The sequence below is a fragment of the Punica granatum genome, chromosome 1 (genome assembly GCF_007655135.1).
Source record: "Punica granatum isolate Tunisia-2019 chromosome 1, ASM765513v2, whole genome shotgun sequence".
Taxonomy (NCBI): Eukaryota; Viridiplantae; Streptophyta; class Magnoliopsida; order Myrtales; family Lythraceae; genus Punica; species Punica granatum.
The window spans coordinates 3,418,148-3,431,796 of NC_045127.1; the positions used below are offsets into that span (position 1 = coordinate 3,418,148).

The 13,649-nt window shown below is 40.4% G+C and overlaps 2 protein-coding genes across 12 annotated transcripts; both read left to right on the top strand.

The window, feature by feature from the left end:
* Positions 1 to 3,143: 3,143 nt before the first annotated feature.
* LOC116200405 lies at positions 3,144 to 8,651 on the top strand. 7 transcript variants are annotated; one of them, XM_031531252.1, is made up of 12 exons: positions 3,144 to 3,393; positions 3,729 to 3,971; positions 4,552 to 4,921; positions 5,061 to 5,177; positions 5,282 to 5,364; positions 5,606 to 6,057; positions 6,368 to 6,546; positions 6,670 to 6,755; positions 7,003 to 7,136; positions 7,363 to 7,668; positions 7,863 to 8,254; positions 8,380 to 8,651. In XM_031531252.1, exons 1-11 carry the CDS (start codon positions 3,239 to 3,241, stop codon positions 8,054 to 8,056), a joined length of 2,319 nt encoding a protein of 772 aa, XP_031387112.1. In that variant the 5' UTR covers positions 3,144 to 3,238; the 3' UTR covers positions 8,057 to 8,254; positions 8,380 to 8,651. The 7 variants fall into 7 exon arrangements, with proteins under 7 accessions (XP_031387112.1, XP_031387120.1, XP_031387125.1 ...); XM_031531260.1 differs by having other exon boundaries at positions 3,262 to 3,393; positions 3,830 to 3,971; positions 4,560 to 4,921; XM_031531265.1 differs by lacking the exon at positions 3,729 to 3,971 and having other exon boundaries at positions 3,371 to 3,393; positions 4,565 to 4,921.
* A 338-nt stretch (positions 8,652 to 8,989) lies between these two features.
* Positions 8,990 to 11,379, top strand: LOC116200440 (ras-related protein RABA1f). 5 transcript variants are annotated; one of them, XR_004155713.1, is made up of 4 exons: positions 8,991 to 9,390; positions 10,033 to 10,487; positions 10,614 to 10,693; positions 11,136 to 11,379. XR_004155713.1 is itself a non-coding variant. In XM_031531301.1 (3 exons), exons 1-2 carry the CDS (start codon positions 9,167 to 9,169, stop codon positions 10,463 to 10,465), a joined length of 657 nt encoding a protein of 218 aa, XP_031387161.1. In that variant the 5' UTR covers positions 8,990 to 9,166; the 3' UTR covers positions 10,466 to 10,487; positions 11,136 to 11,379. The 5 variants fall into 5 exon arrangements, 3 of the variants coding, with proteins under 3 accessions (XP_031387161.1, XP_031387157.1, XP_031387154.1); XR_004155714.1 differs by having other exon boundaries at positions 8,990 to 9,390; positions 10,033 to 10,693; positions 11,136 to 11,375; XM_031531301.1 differs by lacking the exon at positions 10,614 to 10,693 and having other exon boundaries at positions 8,990 to 9,390.
* The last annotated feature ends 2,270 nt before the right edge of the window (positions 11,380 to 13,649 follow it).

A 13,649-nucleotide genomic window follows, 5' to 3' on the forward strand; every position in this document is an offset into this window, starting at 1 on the left:
TGATCGTTTGGGAATTATTATTTTTTTCATTAGGGTGCGCTTTCCGAATGGATCATGTCGCGGATAGAATAATGTTACTTGGGGAGAATGGATTTCAGATCGTGATATAGTGAGGATGAGAGAATTGCATGTGATATATATATATGAGCTGTGAACTACCTGTGAGAATGAGAACTCCTCTAAATCACTCACATGAGCATCTACTTTTCTTTTTCTCCTATAGCCTTTTGCATCTCTTGTGCATTCACATGGTGTTTCTAAACAAAGGACACAAGAATCTGTCAAAAACAAAGGACATAAGACGGGGAATGCCATAAGCCACGGAATGTAAGCAAGAGGCATGTGCTAATCCATAATAGGGTAGGGATATATATATATATATATATATATATATATATAGATAGTTCCCAGTCAGTCAACATGGAGAAGAAGTCAAACGATTCATATTGGACTTCATTATTATCATAATTATCATCTAATGCCATGTTCTATAAGTCATCGTAACAAACGGCTTCCTTGAGACTTTGCACACCCTCCACCAATCCCATGCCACTAGCTAGCTCTAGACAGATACCAATCCTCCAAGTACTTACAAAAATTCACATTTTCCTGATTTTTTCGTGTGCTTTAGATCGAATGCACATAATGAAACCTCTGCATGTCTTGTTAATATTATACAATAGTGACCGCGACTCGAGATAGCTTAATGAAAGCTAATATTAACCTCCAAGACTTTGATATACATATGATAATCTGTTTCATCAGTGATATTGCCCTTTCGGGACAAAACAATCACATTATATCGGTTATGGGGAGCCAGAGTCGTCCCAAATATGTGCAAGGATAATGATATTTGATGAGAATGAACGAAATGAATTGGACATATTATGGAATTCGAAAGGCAGCATTATTGCACGTGGGAAGGGCAATTTGCAGACCCTACTTGGTGTTCATTAATTCATGCAGAAGAAGGATGATGGAGGGAAAGAACACAAAACGAGAGAAGTAACCCAATAAAGAAAACATCAGTAGTGGGGACTTCCCACGTTGCCTGTCCTGCTTTTATCCAATCTGTCCTCATAAAAAAGCATTATATATACATACATGTGTATATATATATATATATATATGTGTGTGTGTGATTGTTTCCATCTATTTTCCATAACACGTGAAAATAGTCGAGGTGTGACGTGTATTCGGTGATTTCGATGATTTCCCGGGTTTTTGGATGTACTGGTCCGAATTTCAGGGGTGGCCCGGGAGCATTGAGAGAGGCCTGTTCTCATTGAGGCCCATATATTGAAGACAACAAGCCTAAGACGTATAAGCAAGAGGGTCATTTGAAGAAGCCCAGCAAGGTGAGCCCATGATGGAAATTATATGCATATATACATATATATGTGCTTGTGCGTGCGCTCATTTAACTGAGGCGGAGAAGAAATATTTGTGGTAGTTGAGATTTTAATTTTGGAGATCGAAGAAGCAATATTCTCGTCTTATTTCGTGATATCTTTGATCTTAGATAGTCGAATAAGTAAGATATCCCTTCGATATATTTTGTTATTTTATTGATAGATTGGCTATGAGTTAATTTCGTAATATTATCGCGATATCATAATTATATGCGTATTCATTTAATGAGATTTTCTAAGGTTTTATTGTAATGCCTATAAATATGTGTCTTCTAGTCGTTGTTAGGATCCTCGATCAACACAAATCGTACCCTTTATTTATCCTTTCATTTCCCACTCTTCGTTTTTACCTATCATTATTTTCCTTGCATCTTTTACATTTTCCTCGCACTTTCATTCATCTCACTTCTTTTACTGTACTTTTAACTCCCGTATTTTTCCCTTCAACTGATCCCCGTGGATCAAAATTACTTCCATTCTTGGAGCTTCCGGGCGTTTAAGGCGAAGATCGCAATTTCTTCAACAACGGTTGCCGAAATGACTGGAGGAATTAGGGGTTCACTAGAATTAGTGGACTTTCCCACAATCACAACTCGGCCATTGAGTTGATTTGGCCGAGACAATTGAGGTAGGCTTACGGGCCACTTATTTTGTTTCGGACATGGATCTGTGCGTGGATATTTGGTGGAAAACTCATAAATGCTAAATTCCCAAGCCGTAAATCACCTGAGGCTCACTTCGACTTTGAATTTAAAATTTAACTGCTGTTTAATCCCACGGACTTTTAGGCCGCGATGCATACTTTGTATTGGTGGGGCCGACTAGTGACACGTCAATTCTTGAAATCGCTTCCTGGCACTCTTGCAATCATCACACGTGTTGCCGAATTAGTGTCTTGACGTTTTTGACGTGAACAAACAGTGATTATACATATATGTGTGTGTGTCTATGAATGTGTCAAAACACTATGGTATCGATAAATAGAATAAGCATGGCGAAAGAGCTTGTTCATGTCATGCTTCCGCATGAAGATTGACAGAAGCAAGCCAGACTAATGACGGTATGTGCACAATTCTAAGAGTTAGCCATGATATTGACTACGTCAAGAGAAATCTCATGCGGATCAAGTTAATCATTTGGGTTGATTCATGAATTTATTTATTAAAAATACGAGATTAAAATATTCTTTCCTATTTTTTTTGAATATTTTTATATATTCGTATATATTGTTATTAATTAAAATATTAATTATTATTATTATTTAATTTCTTTTTTGGTATATTAACATGGAATTAGTAATGTTTTTACCATTTTACCCCACTTATTAGGGTGTTATCAAGTTTCTATATATATATATATATATAAAATAAAAAAATGATCTTTTTTCTAGCTGAACTTGAAAAATTGAATGAACATAATTAAAAATGACGAACTAATTTATCATAATTTTAATTTGGATGTATGAAATTAAAAAAGGATATTATACTTAAATAAACTAATTAAAATAATGGAATGAGTATTGCTCAAATTTATTTAAAGAAACGTCATTCCATTAAAGTTGGCGAATATAAATCTCCTTAATGGAATGCTCTTTTCGACTTATAAAAAAGATGCTAAAAACAAAATTGAGAAAATAATAAGAAATTCACTTTATTTCCCTTCTTTCGATTTTGATGTACCAAACGTAACCATAAGAGCTTATTTGGATAGAGAGAAAGTGAGGAATGGGAAATTTGTATAATTTTTTTTTTTAAAAGACCCCAGACAACATGCCCGATCCTCGTTTTCCTTGCCCTTGCCTCAATCCAATCGGAGGGTAACAGTGTATGAGCGGAAAAGTTATGCTATTAACGGAAAAAAAAGGAAAGAAATCACCTCACCACCTGTTCTCTCTCTCTCTCTACTCTCTCTGTGGGCGGCGCTCTTGTCTGCGGTCGGGGTTAGGGTTTCCCTTTCCCGCGGATTCTCCAGCTCCATGCAGGTAGTTCCAGCTTCTCTACATTGTTAGTGATTCTGCTTTCCCTTTCTTGGTTGTGCTATCCGTACTTGGGCGTACTGTTCTGCTTCCTCTCCGTTGCTCTGGCTTGAATCCGTTTTACGAGTGCCTGATATATTCGTTTTTTGTGCGATCGATGATGACTGCTGGTTCTCTCTTTTCAAGCGGTAAGAGGAGACGAGAAATGTTAAGTGGAAAAAGGTCATTAGAATGGGAATAATGGCGATCGTTGTTTCGATTACATGTAATTTTGTCGTATTTAGCGGTCAGCTAGTTATCGTAAACAGCAATTAATCTATACGATAATTATATATATATAGCAACGGACTTGGGCCGAATGGAATTAGAACTATTGGGCTGGGCCGACCTCAATTCTTTCGATCAAGTAACCGACCCTTGCTCCCTTCCCCTTCGCCCACAGCCCCACTCCAGCTCCTCTCTTCCCCGTCGGCGGCTCCTCCCGGTCGGCGGTACTCACCGTCGCCGCCTCTTGCCCGTCTCAGTCATTCGCCGCCTCCTGGCCAAGGCCGACTCCTGCCCCTCTCCTACTCCTGCCCATATAGGTATTATTACTCTTCTTTCTTCTTTCCTCTGTGATTTCGTAATAATTCCCGCCAAGCAAGACAATGAGTGAAGCAATTAGATGGTCGTTTTCGTTGAGCTGATGGGGAGTTCTCTTGTTGGGTCTTGCTCCCTCTGTTGATTCTAGCTGGGAATTGTTGAAGTGAGATTCAATAGGAACTGATTGTGAAATTAGACCGACTCAGGTTATTGAATTGAGATTCAGTAGAAACTGATTGTGAATCGAGATGAACTCAGTTTTTGATTCTACCTGAATTGCTTATTTGATTGCTTGATTGAACAGGTGATCGGGTTGGTCGTCTTAAGTTATGTAATGAGAGTTACTCAATTTTATTTGAGGGTACTTTAGCAAAAGAGACAAGCTTCTCGGTCGTAATGTAATATTACTGGTAATTTTAAAAGTGGTAATCTATCTAAGTGGGAATCTAGGTTACCGGTAATCATAGATGGTGAATTAGAATTTGGATCTGAGCTCTGAATGAATGTGATTCTTTTATTTGTTCATTTGGGTGGAGTCTGGGTTTGGTTGGTGGCCGTGAACTGTGACAACTAAGCAACCAGGTTTTTAGCTCAGCCTCGGAAGATGACGGAACACGATGAAGCCACCGGAATTACAGAAGATAGCTTTGAACCGGTATATACTCGTCGGAAGAGGAAGAAGCAGTCCTGTGCAGACACCAGTGAGTTTGATGATCTCGATGCCGGGGACTCTAGGCTCATGAAGAGGATTGAGCTCGCTTTGACGAGGCCGTCGTATCTCTTGTGTCGAGGATCGAAGGACGTACGGACGGAGAACTGGCAGAGGTTATGGTTTCTCCTGCATCGCCTTGTCAGGCAGCAGAACTGGGCTGAAGCGAGTGGCGTCTTGAGCGTCTTGCTGAAGGCGACGTCTAGGGATCGCTCTCCTGATAACAATCGAATTAAGTATTCGGTGCGTGTCTTATTTTCATGCAAACTATAAATTAGTTGTTACTGTAAAGTTAGCGATTGAGTTTGTCACGAATCTCGGCTTCTTGTTCAGCGAAAAGCTTCAAAAGATCCTGATTTTATTGCAATTCGTGATGTGTCAGGTGCTAATGGAGATCCTCGATCATGTAGCAGGTGATAGGTTTAATTTCACGAGGATCAAGCACATCTTTGACGTTTGGATGAGGAGAATTGGATCAAGGAGAAAATGCTCGATACAGGTCTTTCGTTAGTTTCAGTTTGATATCCCGGGAGATTGTTTAAATACTTTGTGGGTTCTTGTCATTGCCTTTGAACTCATGTTATCTGGTCGTCTTCTGAACAGGATAGACTTGCAGTTCATTTGGAGTTCATCCTCTTCTGCTTAATCCATGGAAATATTTCTGAAGCACATCAAGCTTCTATACCGTATGTCTCTTAACCTTTTCTGAATCTAATAACATGCATCCACGTTGATTTTGTCATCTTAATGTTTTGATTATTTTCATTTAGCTCGTATTTGTACGGAAAGGAAATCGTCTGTTGATTTATTAATAGAGAAACTTTGCACATGGGACTTATTGTTTGAGTGCTCTATGAGAAAGAAAAGCATAGGCTAGATACTATGTGAATAATTCGATCTTTATGAAATATGACATCTGTGTTTCAGAATCACCCAAGAAAGTGAAATGGAGAGCTACCCAATGGCAAATGTGGTAGTAGGTCTAGTAAACTATCAATTGTGGTATTCCAGTATTCCAAAGTCAATGCAGCGGATAGATGTGGAGCAACTTCACTCCACTCTGCAGATGGTTATGGTGGATGAAAGGTTTGGAAGTCTAGCAGGGAACACGGAGGGCCATACTGCATTGTACAGTCGCGAGGCTAATTCCCATTTTCAATATGATTCTGACTCATCAGTCATGATGGATAAGAGATTATCAAGGCATTCTCTGAGTGGGAGACTGAGCGAAGATATGGGAAAGGTTGAAGATTTGAATGAGGAGCCGCAACTGCACAATGCCCAGTCACATGGCTTTTATATCAACTCTACTGAGAGTGAAGGCTCACTCTCCAATGATGCCAAGAATGCGCATCGTGCTTCCGTCTTGCCCAATCTTGGTGAGTAAATTGCTTATGTTTCATTGCACTGTTTTTACTGGCATTGGTTGCTTTATATTAGTAGGCTTTGGTGCTCAAATTTCCTTAACTAGGAATTTTAGGTCCTAAATTTATATCCTACACCATCTCATTTATCTTCAAAAAGAAAAAGAGGTACAGCAAACAACGTCATCGCCATTTTCTAGGAAAACAACAGGGATCCATATTATCCTCAGATGGAAATACTGAATTAGTAAAGTCTCATCTTTGTGTTCTTTTAATTGTTACAGAATTTCTAATTAACACTTTACATTTTAATTATCCTTCAAAGGGGCCTTGGATCCATGTGTTTTTCCTATACGATTGCCACAAAATATAGAAGACATTGAGGAATTAATTGAGTTGCACAGAGGGATTCTTAATGATTACTACAAGGATGCAGTTAAGTATCTGCAACTTGCTCTCAACTCATCACCTCCAGGGTCAGATGCTCTTCTTCCTTTAATACAGGTAAACTTAACATATAGGATCTAGCTTCTAAAAACAGCTCAATAAATTATTTATATCCTAACAAAATTTACGCTAATTCCCTCAATCTGGGAATTTCTGTTTGTTTTTCAAATATCATATCAGTTGCTCCTGATTGGTGGTCAAGTTAATGAGGCGTTCAACGTGCTTGAGAATGTTTGTGAGAAGTCAGAGACTGCATTTCCCTTCAGGTAGCACTGCCCTCACAGTAATTTGGTGTATGAAAAAGAAAGATGGTTGTATTACAAGATGAAGTTAAACTCGATAGAGCTAATCTCTGGATTTGTCTGCATATGTGGGATAAAGTGCGTTCTAGATTATTTTCCGATAAGATAGAATAACTGAATAATTATCATTTGATGGCAATAGACTATGTTCTGGTGATATTCAGAATCTCCTGGATGCTAGATTATTCTAAAGGAAATGCATTTTCTGTAGATTGAGAGCAATTCTTTTGGAGCATCTTGACGGTAGAAACTATGCCCTGCTTTCATCCGGTTATGAGCATATATTGAAGAAGGATCCAACTTGTCGCCACTCAATCTCAAGACTTGTCAGCATGCATCAACTTGGTAGCTCCATGCTCCTTCCCTTGCTCGCTCTCCCTAATTTCTAGGGAATTGTTTTTGTACAAACTAATTCCCCTGTTATAACCAGTTTTTAGGAAATCAAAGTATTTTCTTTAGTATCATGTTCAACCTTCATATTGAAGCATATTTCTCTATGCACCTTTATGCATGGCCATGTGAATTTGTGTTTTATATGTACAACTGAAATACCTTTCTCTGTCAACTTCAGGAAAATATAGTGTTGAATCCCTGGTGGAAATGATAGCTCTGCATTTGGATGCTACAAATGTTGAACATAGTATATGGCAAGAATTAGCTATGTGTTTTCTTAAACTTACCCAGCAGGAAGAAGATTGCCTCTCTGTGTGCCTGAATGGAGGAGAATCTGGGCCCCAACAACGTTATTCAGATCGTATGATTGTTATCCCGAAGATCTTTACTGTGGGGAACTCGGGAAAAGCTTGGAGGTTTCGCTGCAGGTGGTGGATAAGACGTTACTTCAGCGGTAGTATCCTCAAGTCTGACATTGCAACTGGTATTTCAGCATCTCTTGCCGAAAAGAAAATTTCAAGAATGTACTTGATCTGAAAAAGCTTTCTTTGGAGCGGGTCAATCCACATTGGGGCCGAACTGCGGGATCCGTGATTGTGATTGATCTGTTTTGTTCCTTGTATGAGGCATGACAGGTGTACTAAATCCTTCATTTTTCTACTTTCTTTTTCTCTTCAGGTGATCGGCAGCTTCTGACAAACAAGGCAGCATGTGCTGCACACATGTATGGGCAACAATTTGAATATGTCTCAAGGACTTCTGATGTTCTAGATCAGAAAGAGGACAGGGAAGTGTCCTTGTTCTTGCAGCAGCACAAGCAAAATTCTCTTGGACTTCACTTGTACTTTCAACAAAATCCTAAAGCAAGGTAGAAGCTTGACTCACCAAGTGATGAAATCCAGCCCTTGCGCCTGCACGAAGGGAGCTAAAGAGAGAAGACAAATTCCCAAAGTAATATTTAATTAGGTGAAAGGGACCATAATCCTGATATCAGGATCTGAAGTGGTCTGTGAAGCCTGCAAATTTTCCAGGGACTCAAACTGAAGAAAAGAATCGATTATATGCGCGAGGTATATCACTGTTTTTCTTTTGGCATTTGCTTAATACTGTCATGTACGATTGAAACCGAGTATTGATGCTGCTGCTTCTTCAGCGTACAATCAATGACCTGCTTTTCTCGCTTGTCATCCTGCAGGTACCTTCTAACTAAATTGCATTTCTATAGCAACAGATGAACAGACCCTTCTTGCTTAATGGAGCTGCTCATCACCTGCTTAGCAGTCGGGATTTTGGGTACGATGAGGAGAAATACCACAGTTTCGGTCTGTCCTTGATCTCTACAGAGTGACATAGGGGAGATTATGTATATGAACACTGTTCAGTAAAATTTGAATTATCAAAGTATGCACTTATGCTTGATCTTTTTGTCTCGATAGAGCAATGACTGCAAAAAGGTTCTTTTCGCTCCGTCTGATGATGCGCCCTCATTACCACCTATAAGCAATGCTCAACAGGTTATCATGCCTTCCTCTCTCGTAGGAGGTCGAGAGGTTATAGTGCCTCTCTCTCTCTCTCTCTCACGGGTACCCCGACTTCGATAGAAAAGTCCATCTGCGCGTTCTTGCTCCGTACTATTAATCTCTTCCTATGACGCATACAATTTACAAAAATGATGCGTCCCCATAAAGCGTGAGCAAAGATCGGGTTGGGCTCCAAGGCCTGAACGTCGGGCCGAAGCCCGGTCCGTCTAACTTCATATTATTATTATTTTCCAGCTGGGGCTGACAATACGTGACATTGCTTACCGCTTCGGTCATCCCCATATTTTTGTATCTCTCTCTCTCTCTCTCTTCCCAAATTATCTTTCTCTGAGTTTGATATTTTTAGATCCGTCCGCAATCTAAGGCGTTCTCTCTTTCTCTCTCTCTCTGAATCTCCGAAACCGAATCGAATTCCGACATCAGAGCAGAGAGAGAGCTTCAATGGCGGGAGCATATAGAGCGGACGACGACTACGACTACTTGTTCAAAGTCGTCCTGATCGGGGACTCCGGTGTCGGGAAATCCAACCTCCTCTCCAGATTCACCCGCAACGAGTTCAGCTTGGAGTCCAAATCCACCATCGGCGTCGAGTTCGCCACCCGCAGCATCCGCGTCGAGGACAAGGTCGTCAAGGCCCAGATTTGGGACACCGCTGGCCAAGAGAGGTGAACGCTGCTCTCTCTCCCTCCGCATTTCGCATCTTACGCAGTCCGATCTGTGGTTCTGAGCTATCTTCCTCTTGTCTGATTGGTTATATTGCGGTTGTGGGTACAATTATGGAACTTAATTTAATGGTTCAGGTTTCATATAAAACTGAGATCGCAATTGGCACTTCGGGTCAGATCGTGCAGTCTGCACATTTTGTCTAGAAATGGAGTTATGGTATATAGAGATTGAAACAGCTGAAATTAGAGTTTCGATATATATAACGATGAGATCGATGATCTATTGCCGTCTTTAAGTGCTTTGGTTGCTTGAAGACACAGTGTGGCCTTAGGACTACTGACTACTCCTTAAATTCTTCGGAGGCTTCGCAGAGATTATGAAAGGAAATTTCTGTATTCACTACTGTAATTGCAGTTTGAATGTTAGCTCGAGAGGTTTCTCTGCTTGATCTACCAAGCGAGATAGCTTTTTAACGGCTATATCTTGAAACCTTTATGGCATAATTTTGTAGTCCGGGGAAGTTTGTAGGTGACTGCCCGCCTTTAGTAGTTCTAGTTTGGATTTCTTGGATGCTCTCTGCTTTCGATTTCTGATTCTGTGTTATCTACCTTGCTGATCCAATTACCCTTATGTTGTTAAAGATACCGTGCGATCACGAGTGCCTATTATCGGGGAGCAGTAGGAGCGTTGCTGGTCTATGATGTGACCCGACACGTCACTTTTGAGAATGTTGAGAGATGGTTGAAGGAGCTCCGAGATCACACGGACTCCAACATCGTGATAATGCTTGTGGGGAACAAGGCCGATCTGAGGCACTTGCGTGCAGTATCCACTGAAGATGCCAAGGCCTTTGCTGAAAGAGAGAGCACCTTCTTCATGGAGACCTCCGCCCTCGAGTCAATGAATGTAGAGAATGCGTTTGCCGAAGTTCTCACCCAAATATACCATGTGGTCAGTCGGAAAGCCCTTGAAGTCGGGGATGACCCAGCAGCTGTGCCTAAGGGACAGACAATTAGCGTAGGATCGAAGGATGATGTTTCAGCAGTCAAAAAGATCGGTTGCTGCTCTGCTTGAGGGTAACATATGTCGAAGATTGGTGAGAATTCAAAACAAGACTCGTGTGTCTCTGTGCAGGAGAATTCAAGCCCAACTGGGCTGAGCTCCACAAAGTAACTCGATTAAAGCTGTTGATTTGATTCACCTCTCGTTGGTGTTCTTGCAGAAGCTGCAAACCCACCCTTAGCTCGAAACCTCATAGACCCTCGGACGTGTTGAATTTGGAACCTTCTAAATCAGTGTTAGGTACCCAGAAACACAATTTGATGCTTCTCTTCTTTCATGCCTATTCAAACTTCAGAATGGACTAATCTCATTTTGCTTCATTGACTGTATTGACGAATGAGTAAATGTGGAAGCTTTATCTGAAAATTTATTGTAAAAGAACAGGGAGAGTAATTTGAGGACGTCGAATGTAAAGAATAGTTGAAAATATATATTGGATTCAAGAAAACATCGCTGTATTGAGCTCTTTTGCCGTGCGGTTTTTACTCAAATATATTGAAACACTTTATACTGAAGCTTTCATCTTGAGTTCTGCAGAAAGACTTACTCCTGAAACAGTTTCCTGCAAAAAAAATAGAGAAAAAGTGTTTATGTCACCCTTTTCTTTTTTGTTCAATAGAATCACTTCTGATTTTCCGGTTGCTGTTGGTTGTGTCTAAGAAAGGAAGAATCTTGCTTGCAGGAAAGCGCAAGGATCGGGATGATCCAGAACCTGATGATTCTCGGCCTAATCCTCTGATTCCGACCAACGATGATTGCAGGTATCTGACTCCATATTCTTGTATATTATTATTTTGTAAGTCCATTATGCATTATTTTTCGGATTAATTAAGCACATAAGAACTTAGATTCAACAATGGCTTCTGTAATGTATCATATATCCAGTTAACTATCACAAAGTATCATACATCCAGCTTGGAAAGAAATAATATTAATAAATTAAATTGATGATAATCTCGCCAGCTATATCATAAGAGCTAAAAGGTTTGAGAGTCATCAAATAATATGTATCAGCATAGCTAATTACCTTCATCATCGTCTAGCTAGAACGAAAGAAAGCTATTACATGCGTTCGACGAGCTACATATAAATCAATTGACATGAGGCGAAACAAGACTCTCAATATAAGTCTCCATATCTAGATATAAAACAGGACGACCTTGATCCGAAAGGCCGGACGGGTAAAGGCCATCGATGGAATCTTCCTCCGGGTAATATATGCCTATCCGAGGACCCCACCGAGGTACAAAAAGCATGATAATCTTTCCATCTTTCATAATCGGAAACATGCGAGTGTATTCAGGAGAAGGACTAGTGAGTTTATTCTTGAATCGATCATGTGAGAAGTAGCACAACTTGGTCCAAGTTGAGTTTAAACCAAAGTGGTCTTTTATAATCCAAACCTCAGATTCGGTCACGCAGTTCTGATGATACACGACGAGGCATCCTCCAGTGGTAACAGTTAACTCCATACATCCTTTATTAGGATGGGGCTTGAACTTTGGCAGTGCCAATTTATCATCGCAGAATTCTTGTGCCACAATATCGAAAAAGGCTATTGAATTTGCTCGGCCATCATATGTATTAACATTGAGCCAACGCAAAAACCCATTCGAACACTTGCTACGAATTTATATCCTACCTCAACGACATTTTCTAATATACAATCTATAAACGAACTAAATCTTACAAGTACAAAGTTTAATATATTATTAAGAGAAAAAGACAAAAATTCCCTTGTGGTTTGGGGTCGGAATAAATTGTACCATGTTATTTTATTTGGGACAATTAGCCCTCATGTGGTTTGTTCCGTTAGACATAGGGGTTACGGGGTTTTTTTTTTCATTTTCAGTCATCAATCTTTAATCTTTTAATCATTTTGATCATAAATCTTTTTCTTTTATCATTTCTATCCTTAACTTTTCATTTTATTTCATTTTAGTCCTATAAAGAATAATCGATGGGGGAGGGGGTCGAGGCAGCCAATCGGCGATTTTAAACCCTCCACTGAGGGCGTAGGACTCCGGCACCCTCGGTGGAGGGGTCGAGGTCGCTGATTGGCGGCCACGACCCCGAATCGACCAGGGACTTTGACTCGAGGTCCTCGGTCAGAGGTTCGAGGTCCCCGGCGACCTCGGTGGAGGGGTCGGGGTCACCGATTGGCGGCCTCGACCCTCTCCCTTTGATTTTTCTTTATAGGACTAAAATGAAACAAAATGAAAAGTTGAGAATATAAATTATAAAAGAAAAAGATTTAAGACCAAAATGATTAAAAGGCTAAAGATTGAGGACTGAAAATGAAAAAAATATTAACGCCGTAATCCCCTATGTCTAACGGATCAAACCACAAGGGGACTAATTGTCTCAAATAAAAAAACATGGTGCGATTTGTCCTGACCCCAAACCACAATGAGAATTTTTATCTTTTTCCCTATTATTAAAATATTGCAAAACAAATATTCTATGATTTAAAATTTGTTCATCACAAGTGCATATTATCGGGGAGCAGTAGAGGGTATTGCTGGTTTATGATGTGACGCGACACGTCACTTTTGAGAATGTTGAGAGATGACGATAGACAAATTTTACTGATAAATGTGATGAAGTAACAACAAGTTTAGTGTTTACATTTTGTCGCAAGAATGATTTGAGCTACCTCAGTTGTTTCTCTGTGCCGTCGCCTGGTGGAGAAGGAAGTCATCTTCGGAAACCGGTAACAAAAGGATCTCCTGCATTTAAAGTGTGCAAATCACACAGCGAAACACACTCAACATATATATGTATATACTGGAATGGATGCAGTGACTCTATACCCACGTGCGCATGCGCACTCACCCTACGTCAAACCCAATATATTCGTGTGCAGCCAAGAGCATGCTTCGTGTTAGTGTCCCTCTCGCCCGAGCACAGAAAATGAGCCCAGCTCGAGGTCGATTGTTGAGGGCACAGAGGCAGAGGCAGGAGGTCCCGTATTCATCGGTATCTTCCCGAGCATTCTTGAGCCTGAGTCTGAGAGTGTATTCGTAGATTCCTGAGGAGAATCATTCCTCGGCGCCCTCCTCTGAATGCTGGAGGGTGATCTTGCATCCCTAGAAACATGCGGAGAACTATTCCTCGGGGCAGTGCATGATGGTGAAGCTGGGAGTTGAGGGCAATGCATAGCATCATTATGGCCCTGGTTTCCTCCACCAAGAGT